Genomic DNA, 17,053 nt, shown 5'->3' on the forward strand with positions numbered 1-17,053 from the left:
TATGACCAACTACATTTGGCATTATCTTTTATGGACCAGGTATTTCATCAAACGTTTACTTGGCAGAGGAATCAGATAAGTGACGTATTACGCCACTGTTAAACTGCTAACCTCCTGAACATGACTGAACCTCATGATATTTTGAAACAGTCTGATTATTTAATGGAGTGTACCATTTTCTTCAATTGAGAGAACGTGACAGTGGTGCAGTTGAAGAGTTCTGGAGGCAGCCATCCTTTCTCATCGCTGCAGTGTCTGACAGCAGTGCCTATAACACACACACACACAAATATACAGATTAGAAACTCAATTAAAATCAAATGTTCTAAAAAAAATTGTCTTGATGCTGAGATAATGATATTTTGTGTCTTAATTAGTGTTGAAAGCATGCAAGAGAGTGACCAAACCAGAGGGGGCAGAGTAATGCTGGCAGAGTTGAAATGGAGCCCAAATTATATCAGGTCATTGCACTTCTAGCACAGCATTGCCAGTAAAGCATGTGTGACTTCCCCTCACAATCTGGAACAGTAGCCTCAGTCTAGAACCATCATCAACACTGGTCATTCACTGACTGTGTGGTGAATGTGACACTGTGGATACCAGGCCAAGTCATCCTTATACAATACACCATGTTTAGCCAACGAATCCCTCCAGAGACAAGGCCTTATAAACATTCACTACCCACCCAATGAAAAGAGCTAATGGCAGGGCTGTGCCAGTGTGAGGGCCCAGTGAAAAGGGACAGGGGAAAAGAAAAGTGCCCAGAGGAACACTGCAAACCCCTGAGGGGATAAAAGCCACAGCAAACAAGCCATTCATCTGAGCCATAGTTTACAGCTTCTACAGTATATTATTGTGCCAAAAAATACATTGCAAAATAAAAATAAATGTAACATAGATTAGCATGAAACACACTTATTAGACAGTAAGATTGTAGCTGTACCTCTCTGTTAAAATTAAGGACTGTAGCACGTCTGTTGATGCAGTCTTTGTGTTACCCTGCTTTAGCCCTGACTACCTCCCTTCATCAATGGTCAGTTTTTGATCACAGAACATCAATTTCCTGGAGATTTTTGGAAGCTGGACTACACTCAGCCAAGCAATGACACTGGCATCTGTACACTACCATCCTATTAACATATCTTTGTCAGTGCTGTGTTGAGAATATTATACCAAACATATAACATCCTGACAAAAGTGGTCATGTGAATAGAAACTGACCACTGATGGAGTAGACAACGTCTGGCAAATGTGCAGCAACCGAAGAGCTACAGTCTATAACCGTACACATATAAAAAGATGGACCTCATAAATCAGTCAATGTAGATTCTAAAAGAATAGACTGTCAAGTATAATTATCACTGCTGCTGGACAACTTTCCAACTGAACATAAAAGAAATACATTCCAAAAACAGATACAGGGCTTTAGTCCAACAGTGAAAATACATATACCTATGTACTGTATGTGTGTTCCAGCATTTGATGACTGTCTGAAAATGGACATAGAAATCCAACACCATAATTCTTATAGAACAAGCATGTACAACTCACCAATTGATCCCTTGGGGCAGTTCATAGCAACTGGAAGGCCAAACTTGGTCCTGGGCCACCAGATCCCGGAATCAAAGGCCTTGGGACAGCTCCCATAAACAACTGCAGGTCATGCACAGGGCACAAGGTCACAGTCAAAGCTTTATGTCTAAGCTTTAGTAAAATCAGATTAATCTTTATTTTTTGTAATAACATAGAGTCATATTACAGGACTCAGCACTTAAACAGGTGTATATAGGCTGTACAGTAGCTTTTTTGACCTAATATCTACAAATTTGGCACAATGTAAACAGAGCTGTCATTTTGAAACTATATGAAAAAAATTAATAAATTAATTAAATTAAATTGAGATAAAGGTTTTTGTTCTGATTATGTATTCTGCTTATTTGGCAAATACATACCCTCACACCCAGTGCTGGTCACTTCAGCAAATGGGTTGTCACAGCGGTTACATTGCCGTCCGATCACGCCAGCTTTGCAGGGACACTGTCCAGTTTGTGGGTCACAGTTTCTGGAACTGGCTCCGGTGTGGAAGCAATCACAAGGGTAGCAGGTGTCACTATCTTTAGGCTGGTAATAGTTATCCTGAGAGGTAAAGAGAAGTTAGTTATGGTGTCTTTGGGTTTACCATATGTAATTAATTTAATACATTTAACAGACATTCTTAGGAAAATAATTCTGTTAAAAGAACAACCAGACATTTGCAGAACAGAGAAATAACAACAATATTTATGAAACTGAGTGTTATTTACATTTTTTGGAACCTGTTTATGCTCCACAGAGTGAATACCCCCCCAACCCTACTCCCAACCCCCCTCCTCAAGAGAACAAACATGTTTAAACTTATATAATCAGACTCTACAGTGTTGTTTGACCTGGGCTGAAATTTACAGAAAGAAAAACTAAAAATAATCACTTTTATCAAAGGGGTTGCAAGTTATTAGGTGGTAAAAATGACTTATTGCTGTTTTATAGGGGATGTATCGCAAAGGACTGAGCAGTGTGTTTTTACCCTGCAGCCGCACTCTCCTGTGGTCTTGTTGCAGTCCGGATCGAAGCCTTTGTTGATGTCACAGTTGCAGGGCCCACACATGGGGTTACCCCACCAGCCTCTAGGACATGGTTTCTCTACTCTGATCGGCAAAGACAGAGAAAAATAACCATAAAGATGAATCTTATTAAGATAATATAGACATAATCAAATTTGATGAAGCCAAAATCTTAAACTAAAAGAGCTGCTCACATAATACTGTTTTAACTGGATCATTTAGTCATTTTCTGTAATTGCTTCTTCCTGCTCAGGGTTACAATGTGTCGGAAGCCAACCTGGAATCATTGGTGCAAGGCTGGAACAAACCCTGGACAGGGTACCAGTGGGCCCACACTTATTCAATTTAGTATTTAACACACCACGCTAATTGCAGGTAATGATCCAGGATTGTGGGGATTGAACCTACCACCCCAGAACCTTGGAGCTGTGTGACAGTGACATTGCCTGTTCAGACGCCGTGCTGCACTGTCTGAAGTAGGTTGGTTATATTATTAAACATAAACTATGCAGCTGGTAAAGCAAGAATTCGTTCTGAAAATACTCTAAAACCTACTCTAAAATATCTTTTTCAGAAAAAAAAACATACTTGAACTGTTTATCATTATTAATAAATGAGAAATTAATCACTTCAAACTGTCTGTATAATTCTTGATGCCTGCGACATAGTTTTATGACAGTTTTGAGATAAGATATTGGCCTAAATATATACAATTACATGCAAATACTTTCAGGACACATAGGTACATGCAGGGCGCTCTGAACTAAAACAGTCCTCAAAGAAGCGTCTAAACCCATACCCTCCCGAAGTGATAAAATGTCCAAATGTTTCACTTGAAATGTTTTTTTGGAAGAAAACCCACCCACAGAGAAAAGCTCATAACATCCTAATCTACAGGCCCTAGCCAGAGCTTTCATCTCAGTTCATTCAGCCTTCTGCAGCTCCAAATATGGAAGTAGAGAGGTTTAGACTTAAGTTCTGCCATGGAAACTGCGCATGATTTCTACACAAACTCCAACAAGACAGTGGACCAAGCTCCGGAATCATGAAAGTTGTTAGTATGATGGCACTGTTTTGAGATCAGATAAAAGGCAAAAAAACTTTGTGCATTTGAATATATAATAATAATAATTTTATTACTAAGATCAGTGGTAACACATCCTTAAAGCTTTGACCTAATTTCTGAGAGTTATGGAAGGACTTCACAAATTCATTCATTCATTATCTGTAAATGTTTCATTCTGTTCAGGGTCACAGGGGATCAGGGATCCACAGTCTGGAATCACTGGCTGGAATACATGAACACACACTGGACAGGTTACCAGTCCATCACAAGGTATCACACACTCACAGCTATGCACAGTACTGAATCAAATCAGGAGGTCAGAGATGTACATACTTATTTTTTAAAGCTGCTTAAAGGAGGTGTAAGAAATGGTGCCAGAGACTTTTAAGGTGGAGTACAGACACTAAGTTTCCTGACAGGTTCTTCAACACTGAGAATACAGATTCATGTTTACTGCTACACTGAACTACTTTTCTTTGCTTTGTGAAACAAAGCTTATACAATGACACACACACACACACACACACAAACACACACACACACACACACACACACACAATTACTCAGCACCAGCCTCAGGAGGAATTCCACAGTCATAAATCACACAGGGTAATTACCTGTGCCCAGTAAAGTCAAAGATGTAACAAAAATGACACATTTTTTCTCCGCACCTAAACATGTGGTATCACACAATCCATACATTTTCACAAAATTATACTGTTTTTCAAGTTTGAAATCAATTTTATATATATATACTATTTTTTATATGATGATATGCATGCATGTACGATTACCCGATTTCTCTTTATCGCATGAACAATTTCTCATATATATAAGAAATTTTGTTAGTTATCTACCTCAAAATTCAAAAGTTGAAATGAAAAGTTGAAGGTGAAATGATACAGAAAATTCAATAAGTTCTGGTCATCAGTCTTAACATATCTAACATTACAGTGGAACCTCTACCTACGAACTTGATCCATTCCGTGACCCGGTTCGTAAGTGGAAAAGTTCGTTTCTCGAGTTTAAAATTTAAAATAATGGCAAAAGCAATTAATGCGTTCCAGCCCCCGCCCCGAAAGTCACCCTTTTTGCACTGATATATGTTTACAACACTCGCAAATTAGTAAAAAAAATACATGTAGCGTTACTAAAATAAAAAAGAAATATAGTGGTAACAGTAATAAAAAAGAAGGAAAAATTTTTTTAAGTGGTTACACATCGCTACCTTGAAGACGTGACGACTGGCTGGAGGAGGTGGGGGGTGGGGGGAATAATGGAGAGTAAGCGGGTGAATGTGGGGAGACAAAGCGTAGATACAGCTTAACTTAGCACAAATTTCGATGTCTGGGCGCGCTGGGAGACTCGCCGATAGTTGTCAGTGGCCATTTCCAGCTGCCGGATCGGTGGAGGCTCGGGTTCGTTTCTAGAGTCATGGTTCGTTGGTGGAGGCAAAAAATATTCAAATGCCCGGTTCGTATCTTGGAAAGTTTGTTAGTATAGGTGTTCATTAGTAGAGGTTCCACTGTGCTTCCATTTATCAATGATACGTTTTATAGTAGTAGCATCATAATAGATATTTCATATTTTATATTGGTTCATATATTGGAGCTTATATTGATTCAGCTCCAATATTTTGAACATGATAAGCAAATATATGACATACCTTCAACATGGAAAGACAATGGGTTTTAATCAAAGAGTATCAATGCTGAACAAGCACTGACAAGTGTCAGAGAGTCAAGTAAGGAATCTGCTGCAGCGTGTGAAATGCAGTCTGACTAAACAAATCCCAGCAGCCGTTTAAGACTTGGCAGTGGTAATGTGTGTAGCAACCAAAGTTGTCATACAGGCTTAATGACCTGGCAATATGAGTCAGTGACAGGACAGCATAAATAATTATTTTTTTTAGGCTCTTACTTGTTCTCGCAGTACTGCCCATAGTAGTTCTGACCACACTCGCAGGTGTAGCCATGAGAAGAGCTCGGCTTTCGGACACATGTGGACACATGCTCACACGGATTCAGCTGACAGGCATCCATACACTTGTTACCAAAAAAACCTGGGGAGAGAAAGAGAGAGAGAGAGAGAGAGAGAGAGAGAGAGAGAGAGAGAGAGAGGACACAGTGAGTGAAATCGAAATGAAGTTGGCAGAAAGAGTGAAGCAGAACGAATTTGATTTCAAGACAAATCCCGCATAACCAGCAGCAGGTATGAGGTCAATACCTGGGTCACACACACAGGTGTGGGAGCTCCAGTCATCTGTACAATGACTGTTCTCTGGACAAATGTTTGAGTCGCAGGAGTCATCACGGTCACAGCCCTCTTCCACACGGATCTTTAGAGCCTGCTGCATATTAATGGTGGCAGTGTTGCTTGAAGTCTCACCCATACGCACACCCTATACCACACACAGACACACAACAATTTTTATCATGTGGCATATATGTATATATGGGTACAGAAAATGAATGAATGAATGAATATACAGGTGCATCTCAATACATCTGAATATCATTAATTCAATTTAAAAAATAATATATAGATTAATTACAAACAGAGGGATGTATTTCAAGCGTTTATTTCCTATATTGTTGATGATTGTGGTTTACAGCCAATGAAAACTCAAAAGTCGTTATCTCAGAAAATTAGAAAAATAAACACAAAACACCTACAAAGGTTTCCTAAGCCTTTATAATGGTCCCTTTGTCTAATTCAGTAGGCTACACAATCAGAGGAAAGATTGCTAACTTGACACTTTCCTGCTGTATCCAAGCATATTAAGGGAAAGTTCAGTGGATGAAAAACGTGTGGTAGAGAAAGGTGCACAAGCAACAAGGATAACCACAGCTTTGAAAGGGTTGTCAAGAAAAGGCCATTCAAAAACTTGGGGGAGATTTACAGTAAGTGGACTGCTGATGGAGTCAATGCTTCAAGAATCACCACACAGACATTTCTGGGACATGGACTATTGCTCAGGGGTCCAAAGTCTTGTTTTCAGATGAAAGCAAATTTTGCATTTCATTTGGAAATCAAGGTCCCAGAGTCTGGAGGAAGAGTGGAGAGGCACATAATCCAAGGGGCTTGAGGTCCATTGTGAAGTTTCCACAGTCAGTGATGGTTTGGGGAGCCATGTCATCTGCTGGTGTTGGTCCAGTGTGTTAGATCATGTCCAAAGTCAGCGCAGACGTCTACCGGGACTTTTTAGAGCACTTCATGCTTCCCCTTTGCTAACAAGCTTTATGGAGATGTGGATTTCATTTTCCAGCAGGACTTGGCACACTGCCAAAAGTACCTGGTTTAATAACCACAGTACCGCTATGCTTGATTGGCCAGCAAACTAGTCTGACCTTCTCTATGGGGTTTTGTCAAGAGGAAGATGAGGGACACCGAACTCAACAATGCAGATGAGCTGAAGGCCACTATCAAAGCAACCTGGGCTTCCATAACATATCAGCAGTGCCACAGGCTGAGGGCCTCCATGCCACACCACATTGATGCAATAATTCATGCTAAAGGAGCCCTGACCAAGTATTGAGTGAATATACTGTACATACTTTTCAGAAGGCCAACATTCCTGTATTAAAAATAATTTTTTAAATTCGTCTAATATTCGTATTTTCTTTTATAATATATATATTTTTTGAGATAATGACATTTGGGTGTTCATTGGTTGTAAGCCATAATCATCAACATTAAAAGAAATAAATGCTTGAAATTGATCACTCTGTTTGTAATGAATGTATATAATATATACATTTCCCTTTTTGAATTGAATTACTAAAATAAATTAACTTTTTGTTTATATTCTAATTTACTGGGATGCACCTGTATGCATAGAAAATTAAAATCCAATGAAATCCTCATAATCTTCAGATTTGCAAAACTAAGGCATTGCATATTAAAGGCTCACACTGTTGTGTACAGTTATTCTTTTTAGTTTCTGGTTTTCCTGTATGATAAGGACATTTTTCTCTTGTGAACAACATTTACAAATACCCACAACATACCCTTCAGTCCAGGGTTTACACACAACACTGACCGCTGGGAGGCTGTCCAGTAATTTATTACAATAGACTGCATCAAAGGGTCAATACTAGTCATCTATATGTGTACACAAAACAGGGATGCAATGTGTGAGGTACCTTCTGGTATTCACTCACCTGCATGCAGCCCTGGAAGCCCTGCAGGACGTTGTTTTTCTCACCCTGAAGACCGCCAATGAATAAACTCTTGACCTTGAGTCCAGGCAGCTCGTTCCCAATCTCCACTGACCTCTAAAAAAACATCACAACACAGAGTCGTATTTCTTCTTTCAGTGCTTAGAAATCAACACGCAATCCACAGTTTCAATTTATTTCAGTTTGGGGACATCCAACATTTCTGTTGAAAGAACTGGAACATTCCTGTCAGCATTTGATTGCATTTAGCCAAATAAACATTACATTTCCACTGCTGCACTGATACTGTTTTTTATTTTCTCTCCAGCCAGTGCTTGTCATTAGACATGGCCACCACAAACTGGGGTGCAGCTGCTGCAGACCATCCAACTTGCAACAATGTTTTTTTAAGAATATAATGTGATGTGAAAAACCTCAGCACCTTGAACATGTCGTAGTCCACAGAGACCTGAGCCATGTATTTGGTGTCCTTTCCTTCTTTGCTGCTGATGATCTCCACTAGGAGGTGGTGCCACTCTCCGTCATTCACTCGAACCTCTGAGAATTCCAGCTGGGCTACACGCTGCTCCCCCAGCCTCACTTCCATCTGCACCTGCTTGTTCACCAGCTATGGACAAATCCAGTATTTGTCCAAAGTATTTAAGGTCCAGTTTGAACATTTATGTGCAGTACTTCATAATTGTACTACAAATTATATCAAGGTGGTTAACACCATAAACGTTAATGTTTTTGAGCAGGATATCCGTGATCTCTTATATTCAGTTTTATTTGTCTCTTATATCAGATAAAATTTAAGAATTATATAATTCCAATTTGGTTTAAAAGAAAATACTAAGTTACATATATATATATATATATATATATATATATATATATATATATATATATATATATATATATATATATATATAAAATTGAGTACATGCATATATAAAGCAGACATTTGTTTTTCAAACATTTACTGACCAGCAGGTTGATTTGGGAGGCAGGGCCAGCGTTGGCCTGCATAAGGATGGCCGAGCCACTGCTCTGTCTGGTGCGGAACATCAGACCGATATACCAGGGCACTGCCACCGTGAGGTCAGGGTCAGTCCAGGACACCAGACTGTGACCATCAAAGTACAGAGGAGAGGACATCACTGTGGAAGAGAGGTCAGTTTAAACACTGTCTGTACACAACTAGTTTTAGATGATTAGTTATGGATCACAAACATCACTCAACCCCTCCCAAAGGTCTTGAATGGGTCCCGTCTCCAAAGAACAGTTTCACTGCACCAAAGCCCAATGCTGCAGGTTTCATACCCCTCTAGCAGATCCATGACATTGAACATGGTGTCCATTTATTTAATGTCATGCTTTTTCTGTGGAGATTATTTAGGTATATGCATATATGAGCATCAATTTCCATAATGGGTGCAAGTTAAAGCAGTGGACTTCACCAATAAGGTGTGAATACAAATGTTTTGTGCTTTAATAATTCCACTATGACCTGAGTTATTCAATCTTTTGATTATCTCCTGGGACAGTGATAATTACAAATATGAAAACACAAGTAGATCTGAGGAAAGCACTCTGACTTCACAGTAATTCCTCAGGTATGAGTCCTAATCACTGTCAGACAAGTTACATTAAGGGCATTATCCCAACACAAACACAAACTTCACTCTTAGGAGACAATGAGGACAGATATTTAACACAGAGAACACACATTTAACACTGGTACACCTCAAAGATGAGGCCACAGATTCTGTCAGAGCAATCCAAATTTCTCCTGCCTGAAGAAGTTTCTTCTAAACTCAATCAGAGTGTGAAAGCTCCCCCAGGCGCATTTTCCACTGAAGCAAACAGATAGTAATTATCTCCAAAAACAGAAATTAGCCTCTTGTATTTGGCAGCATTTCACTGTCAGTCTTTAATCAACATTTTCTATCTTAAATGTATCAATTTCTGATACCCCAAGAGAAGGTTGTAAATTGGTGGCAAGTGATTTGATGATATATCATTATCACTTAACATAATATCAAGATAATCTTAGTAACATGTCTGTAACTTTTTTTGCATATTTTCAAACAGTAACATTATTATTTGGGATGAAAATCAATGCTGTTTCTCACATATGTGCTTTCTTTAAATTTTCATAGTGGTTTGATAACCTGACAAACATTATATTATTAGGCCTCTTTTAAATTCTTTCGAGTTTGATATAATGGTCAAAAAATTAGATGAATCATTTTATATAAAAATAATTCAGAATGTTGCACCCAATATGTATTCAATATGTATTTTGTTGGTATAGAATAACAGTGCTGTCCAAAAGCAGGCCATGTTTTGATTCCCAACTTGGGTAGGAAAATCACAATACATTCAAGGGTCCTTGGGCAAGACTCCTAAATCTTTTGTAGTCTACCACTGTTCATGATTGTAAGTCATTGCATATAAGAATGTCTGCCAAAAGCCATAAATGTGAATCTGCACAACATATTTTTTGTTTGTTTCACTTCTGAAGTCACAAGAAATCAGAAAATACAAGTATGTACAGCTTCACAATTTTCTGGCATTTCTCTACAATTCCAATGCTAGCTTGATAGCATCACCACTTGCTAAACTGCCAAAAATCTGCAAACACTCCCAGGTAGAGTTCCTTGTTTTACCCCAGGATGGATACCTTATCTGTTTCCTGGCAAAGCTCAGCTTCATAATAAAAGGACAGTCTATCCGAAGATGCTTGGGCTGGTATTTGAGGTAAGCCACGGGTGGAAAACAAGGCTATCCTGTAACTAGCTGAAACCACGAGGAAAAGAGCTATTTAAAGCATGCAACTCATCAGAATACAAGCCAAAAGCCGGCATGCTGATGTGATTCCTGTTGGAGAGAGTTGTTTTAAGCCCAGAAGAGTTATTGCTTCTTCTGGATGAGATAATGTCAAGAACCATGCGTCTCGACAGTGTTCAACGAGACCCGACAGGCCTGAATGAGGACCTGAAGTAGACCAGGCTAACGTTAAATCTCTTCACGCTGGCGCCACGAGCCTTAAGCAATGTCCAACCACAAAATTGTTGCTCTACATGGAGGCTAAACTATCATTAAGGCTGTTACAACACCTGCATAATCAATCAGCATGGGATACAGTAAAAGAAGTAGTTTGTTTAGAGTGTATGAAAGGTACTGTGTTATGACTCAATGTACACTTGCCAGGAAGAGCTGGCTTTGAAACATAGGAATGCAACGTTTCAATGCATATCAGAACACATCCAAGTTCAACATCATCTGTACACAGCACAGACGGTCCAATTTCCTGCCTCATTAAAACTGACTATCATGTAAAATCTACTCTAGTCTATTCTACACTGATGAGAAGAGAAAGGAATGATCTGTAAGACCGACTTCTGCCTTAGGGCCTCAGTGATATGTGCTGCTTTATACAAGACTTCAGCTCATCAAATCAGTCCTGGAATGTGGTCACATGAGACCCTAGACCAGAGGCTGTTGTGACACATTACTGCCATTAGTCAACTCAATCTGACCATGGTAAGTTTACTGTAACATGCAAAATACATGAAACTACAGGTCACAAAAATTACATTCATATTAATTAATTTAGCTTCCCTATATAGCAGCACTGATTAGTCTCATGTTTGTTTGATGATAGTGCCTTGGTGTGGTCCTTGATGCCCAAGGGTTCAGTGTGGGTATTGTACCCACTGCAAACCTGATAAGGATGACGTAGAGTTGCAGGAGTTGAATGAATGAATGAATGAACTTGTAAGATCAGTTTTGCCTTCCTCTGTAAAGTTACCATGTTAGATTTTTTTTTTGTACAGCGACAATATTTGAAACCCCTTTCACACAAGTTGTGAATTTATGAATTACAGTCCTTTAAAAAGTGTCCCAGTTTATTCAGTAAAGCCTTTATGATTAATCAATGATCCCTATTCCTAGTTATGAATAATCAATTAACTGGATACTATTTAAAAATAACTTAAAAAAAATATACGACACACAGTAAAAATGAAAATGAAAACCAAATAAAAACATCACGGTTGCAGGAGGATATTATATTACATACCAACCTCTTATATTCAAATAGACCCTTGTGTGAAAGGTGACTAAAACATAGTCCTAACCAAAATGGCTTTTCCTTTTGTGCTCTTTGTCTGGACTTGTAACCCTGAACCTCAGTCTAAGTCATCAAGGTGCTGCAGGACATGTGACAGTGACTCATGCCTTTGCTCTGAGGGATGAAAATCAACCCTTTTATAAAGAAGAAAAAATAAGAAAATGTATCATAGCATGGCAAACACATGGGTGCAGATGTTCCCGTATATCTTATTTGTTGGCGGTTTGAGTCTTTGGGCCAGTGAATTGGATATGGAGCAGAAAATGGGAGCAGATCCTGTGTGATTGTTATCAGTGGAGACATTTCCCTACCAGGAAATACATGCACATTAAGGCTGCAGCATGCTTCCTATGCTTCCACTGGCAATCATCAAGTGAATCAAAATAAGACAGTAAGGCAACAAACAGGCATACACACAAGCACGTGTGAGAAGATTGATAGGAGTGCAATATGTATGCAATTACAATATTTCTTGGAGCTCTGTGTAATATAAAATATGTCTCTAAGATTTATAGGTTACAAAAAAAGGCAAAATAATTGATACATTTTAATTCAAGATAATCTACAGAGAATATATGAGTAATTTTAAGCTTTCCTATTTCTCCACTTATTGTGAAATTTTGACACATCATATAGAGCAACTGATGTGTTCAAATACAAATAGATTATGTGTTTTTAAGTTTTTAAGTTGCTATTAAAACAGTTCTGTAAATCAATTATGTGACATATTTAAATGAATGTTTTAGCAGTAAATGTAATGTACAGAAGAAAACAAAATCTGCATTAGGCCTTTTTTTGTGCACATTACCATATAAAGTCTGTATAAACAAAGAAGACCTCAAAGCAGTCTGAGTAGTTGGGGCCTGTGTTTACAGAAAAGCTTTTGGATGTGTGTTGATTCTGGTGTTTGCTAGCCATGTTAGTTTTACAGCTCCTGTCCTACAGAAGCTAGATTTAGACACCAAACATTGTTTGGCTGATTGACCTCATCAGAAATTAGAGATTTGTTTTCTAAAAGATTTAACCTACTTTATATATTGTAACCAGATTTATAAAAGCGCCTACATAAGCACATGTTTTTAATTGTTCAGGATTCTCAAAATAGAGCTTAAAAACAAAAAGAATCTAATCTGCATATTACAGACTCACTACAGTACTAGTACAGCAAAGCTAGATATCAGAGTAATGATTAACAAACACCATACTGCATAGTCCCAACATGTATGCAAATCCACTCTCACCTTGCTCGCAGTTCTTTCCTCCACGGCCGTCTGGACAGTCGCAGGAATAGGTGTTCCACTTGTTCTCACACTGAGCTCCATTCTGACACAACCCTTCTTTGCAGAAGTTCCTTTTTGCTGGACAACCTTAACACCAAAAAAGCATGGCTGGTGAACTTCACTCCAGAGAAAAACTGAACAGAATGAGCTCAGATTTTTTGCAAATTTACTTAGCTATTGAAAGTAGTCTTATTCATTTGTGATCTTAGAAAAAAATTCCGAACATTCATGTACTAGTTACAAGGGACATTTCAACCTATAAGTTGGTCAAAAGTCAAATCTACACAATTTTCCTTTAAGCTAAATGTAACTGATCAGTCAAAGCATGCGACGAGCCTGAAGCTTTGCACTTGTGGCACAAGACTATATAGATACTGATGTATGAACATAATGTAAATTAATGTAGTGACGGAAGTTTATCTCCCACCAATACATTTACATTTAATGGCATTTGGCAGACACTCTTATCCAAAGCAACTTACAAGGTTACTAGCTTTACAGGTAGGCCTATGCAGTGTTAGGAGTCTTGCCCAGGGACTCTTATTGGTGTAACACCGACTCTCACATCTGAGCCAATGGTGTTACCACTGTCCCACACCAACTACATAACCACCCCAATAAGCACTAGGAAAGGAAAGCCCCATGCCCAAATGGCCATGTTATAACAACGTTATCCATAAGAACAAACACTTTTTGTCAAATGTACAGATTGAGTGTGTTTTGGTTAACAGTGCCTTATAAGCTATTGTCTACACAAGCAGCAGTATATTTAGTCACTATTCCAACTATTCCTCATTGCACACTACCAGCATTTACTTCCCTCAGCTCACACAAACTCAAATACTTTTGAATCATGGATTCTGTTTCTGTGTTTTATGGGTGTTTTTTAAATCATATTTGGTTTGTAGAAACAGAGAAATGAACAGGATTTTGTATGTGCCATGATCAGACAAAATCCAAAAAATAAGAAGACAAGAAGACACAGAGAAAAACAACTGTAAACCCTCAGTTATCTAAGAACTGGGAGTGTTATGATGTAAAATGCTGTCTGTTTAGAGAGCTCACTAATTATCAAGACAGACCCTAAGACTGCTGTCAAAGTATATGAAGTCAGACCTGCTGTGGTGCCATTGTTGGCGATGAAGCTAGCCATGTCCACAGGCTTACTGTCGATGGTCAGATTCCTCATGCAGCCCATAAAGTCTCGGTTTCTTACAGGGAAATCCTCTGGCAGATTGGGCACTCCACCCAGCAACAGAGGACCAGTCAGATCCAAAGATCTGCAAGGAAACACACCATTAAACCAGAATATCAAGCTTGTTTACAAACATCAAAAGAGAGCTTATTATTAATAAAATAATCATATGTATATAGACAACCACTGCTACTACAATAATGTACACAAGATAACATTACTTAGAGGCAGTTTTCTAATTGCAGCACTAAATCTCCAAGGCTTGATAAAAAAGGACCATTACATACCCTGGTGTATTCAAGAAAAAAAAGGTTAATATTGGAATTCTTTGCTGAGGGATCTGAATTTTCATCATTACACAAAGCAATATTGCTACAGGAAGGGAGTCTCTGGCTAACTCCCTGAATTAGGTTTTTCAGACAAAGCTTATTTATTAATCACCTGACCAGATGTATTATAGCAGATCAGAAGAAAGTGACCTGGCCTTGTCCTTGTGACCACAGGGTTAGATTTGTATAATAACCATGAAGTCCCTCAAGCATCTTACGACACAATCGGCATAAGTTTCACATCAAACGGAGCTGTGGCTTGAGCAGATTAACTCCTCCACAGCCTGGGTGTTGTGGAAAATAATGTGTGTGAAGTAAATAAGTCCCATTTTAGGGAGTGCTCTATGATCCTGCCAGTCCCATGACAGCTTAATGAAGCCCTTACAGTCAGTCTATTCACCATCATTTAAAAGTTACAGAGGTTAAAAAAAATAAAATTTAAGCAAATTTCTCTCCAGAACATCCTAGGCATACAATGTATGTCCAAATATTTGCAGACACCTCTTATGGTCAATGAATGCAGGAACTTTATTCATCTTTTGTGTACTTAAAAATACTTGTATACGTCCAATATCTTACTCTGTGATTAATGCAAAAAATATAATAGGGACAAGAAAAACATGTAATAGTGCATTTGAAATTATTATTAACTGTCAATTTTACTCATAAGGCCCTCAAATGTGTAATGGAATGTTGTAGTACTCTATTGAACAGGTAACCGCCAGGTAAACAGACTGGAGACACTGGTTTCAATGCTTAAAGCTTTTATTTGTATTTGTTTGAAGTGCTTTTAGCTCCACACATTGTATGCATCAGCACCTGACAGCTTAATCTCTGAGTCTAATTCTGTACCGACAGATATTAAAACAATTAGCAAACTCGCTCTGAGATAAGACTGGAGAGCTAGTATTTTCGGAGTGCTTAAATGTGTGCATGTGTGTGTGTGTGTGTGTGTGTATGTGTGTGTGTCAAAAAGGGTGAGGCAGTTTTGACATTAAAAAGTGCTCAGACAGATGGAGATTAAAGCAAATAAAAGATGGTCTAATCTCATGATTACAGTCGTTTAGCTGAACTTTTCCAGAGGAGATTAGAGGTCTCTGTTTATTGGCAAAACTACTACGCTGACTGTACTATGTCTTGAAACAACTATCATATTTTTATATATATTTTCTTTTTTATTATTTTTAATCGCAGTTGTATAAAAATTGAAAATGCTTTATTATAACACTTGATGTTATAATAAAATATCAAAATATGTCTCAATTTAAAGGGGGTGTGTTTTAGCAGTGTGAAACATACACAGCGATATATATTAGTGAGAAGAAACAGAGAGAGAGAGAGAGAGAGAGAGAGAGAGAGAGAGAGAGAGACTCACTTCTTCTGTCCTGTCTGTGTGCCCTGTGCTGCACAGGAGTAATTTCCAATGTGGCTTCCAAAGCGTACCGCCATAGCAATGTCACAGTCATCGACAGCCACCACTGCCACCTTCTCCCCCGAGGGGCCATGAGGGACCCCAAGACGCCCAATATTTGGCTACAAAGGAGGAAGAGGGAGAGAGAGAGAGTGAGAGAGAGACAGAGATAGAGAGAGAGAACAATGGTAAGACACATGATCAGTCATGGCAGAGATTTGATATCCGTGAGCTAATACTGAACACAGGTCCATTAATTTCCATTCATTTTTAAGGTTTTCCTTTCTCCTGAAAGTTGGTATTTTGTAAGTTTTGATCCAGCCATCACAGTATATAAGGAGAGAGACATTAACTTAAAGTGTAGTGACTGTTTACAGTAGTGGCTGATTCGGAATTGATGTGTATCAGTTTGTTCTGAGCACCTGGCTTAGTGCAGTAATGGGCAATTTAATCAACTCAGTCAGACCTAATACATCAAACACTGATAAGATCAGAAGACTTTTAAAACAGTCATCACTCACAAGTCAAGGTCTTCAATATTTCAAAACACGTTTTGATTAAACAGGTCTTATTTAGAGTGTTACAACTTTCAAATACATTAGTAAACTTGTTACAATATTATAATTATATTTGAAACTTTTAAAAGTGGGCTATGTGTCACATCCTGTATAAAATCATCTTTAAAAAAATCAAGAATATTATATGTTGGCCATATATTGAAAACAGTGAGGCATTTATCAGGTCTATCACTGCCCCACCTAAAGCACATCACTTTTTCCAGCAAGTAAAAACACTCTCTTTTTCCATTAAAGCCATTTCAACAACTGGATCTATTTTAAACTCTGGCATTCAACCAGCACTGAGGGTTATTTCT

At 38.4% G+C, this 17,053-nt stretch overlaps 1 protein-coding gene across 1 annotated transcript in view; it reads right to left on the reverse strand.

The window, feature by feature from the left end:
• Nucleotides 1-17,053, reverse strand: part of celsr1a (cadherin EGF LAG seven-pass G-type receptor 1a) — a 101,952-nt gene that overhangs the window by 18,534 nt on the left and 66,365 nt on the right. Inside the window, exons 7-18 of the mRNA XM_066668933.1 lie at nucleotides 16,144-16,301; nucleotides 14,361-14,524; nucleotides 13,206-13,331; nucleotides 8,814-8,986; nucleotides 8,269-8,454; nucleotides 7,830-7,943; nucleotides 5,893-6,067; nucleotides 5,587-5,728; nucleotides 2,564-2,684; nucleotides 1,953-2,136; nucleotides 1,552-1,653; nucleotides 174-268 (exon numbers count right to left, since the gene is read on the reverse strand). Of these exons, the coding sequence (XP_066525030.1) occupies nucleotides 174-268; nucleotides 1,552-1,653; nucleotides 1,953-2,136; nucleotides 2,564-2,684; nucleotides 5,587-5,728; nucleotides 5,893-6,067; nucleotides 7,830-7,943; nucleotides 8,269-8,454; nucleotides 8,814-8,986; nucleotides 13,206-13,331; nucleotides 14,361-14,524; nucleotides 16,144-16,301 (1,740 nt within the window). The remainder of the gene's footprint in view (nucleotides 1-173; nucleotides 269-1,551; nucleotides 1,654-1,952; nucleotides 2,137-2,563; nucleotides 2,685-5,586; nucleotides 5,729-5,892; nucleotides 6,068-7,829; nucleotides 7,944-8,268; nucleotides 8,455-8,813; nucleotides 8,987-13,205; nucleotides 13,332-14,360; nucleotides 14,525-16,143; nucleotides 16,302-17,053) is intronic.

This window comes from Hoplias malabaricus, chromosome 4, assembly GCF_029633855.1.
Source record: "Hoplias malabaricus isolate fHopMal1 chromosome 4, fHopMal1.hap1, whole genome shotgun sequence".
In the NCBI taxonomy this organism is placed as follows: domain Eukaryota; kingdom Metazoa; phylum Chordata; class Actinopteri; order Characiformes; family Erythrinidae; genus Hoplias; species Hoplias malabaricus.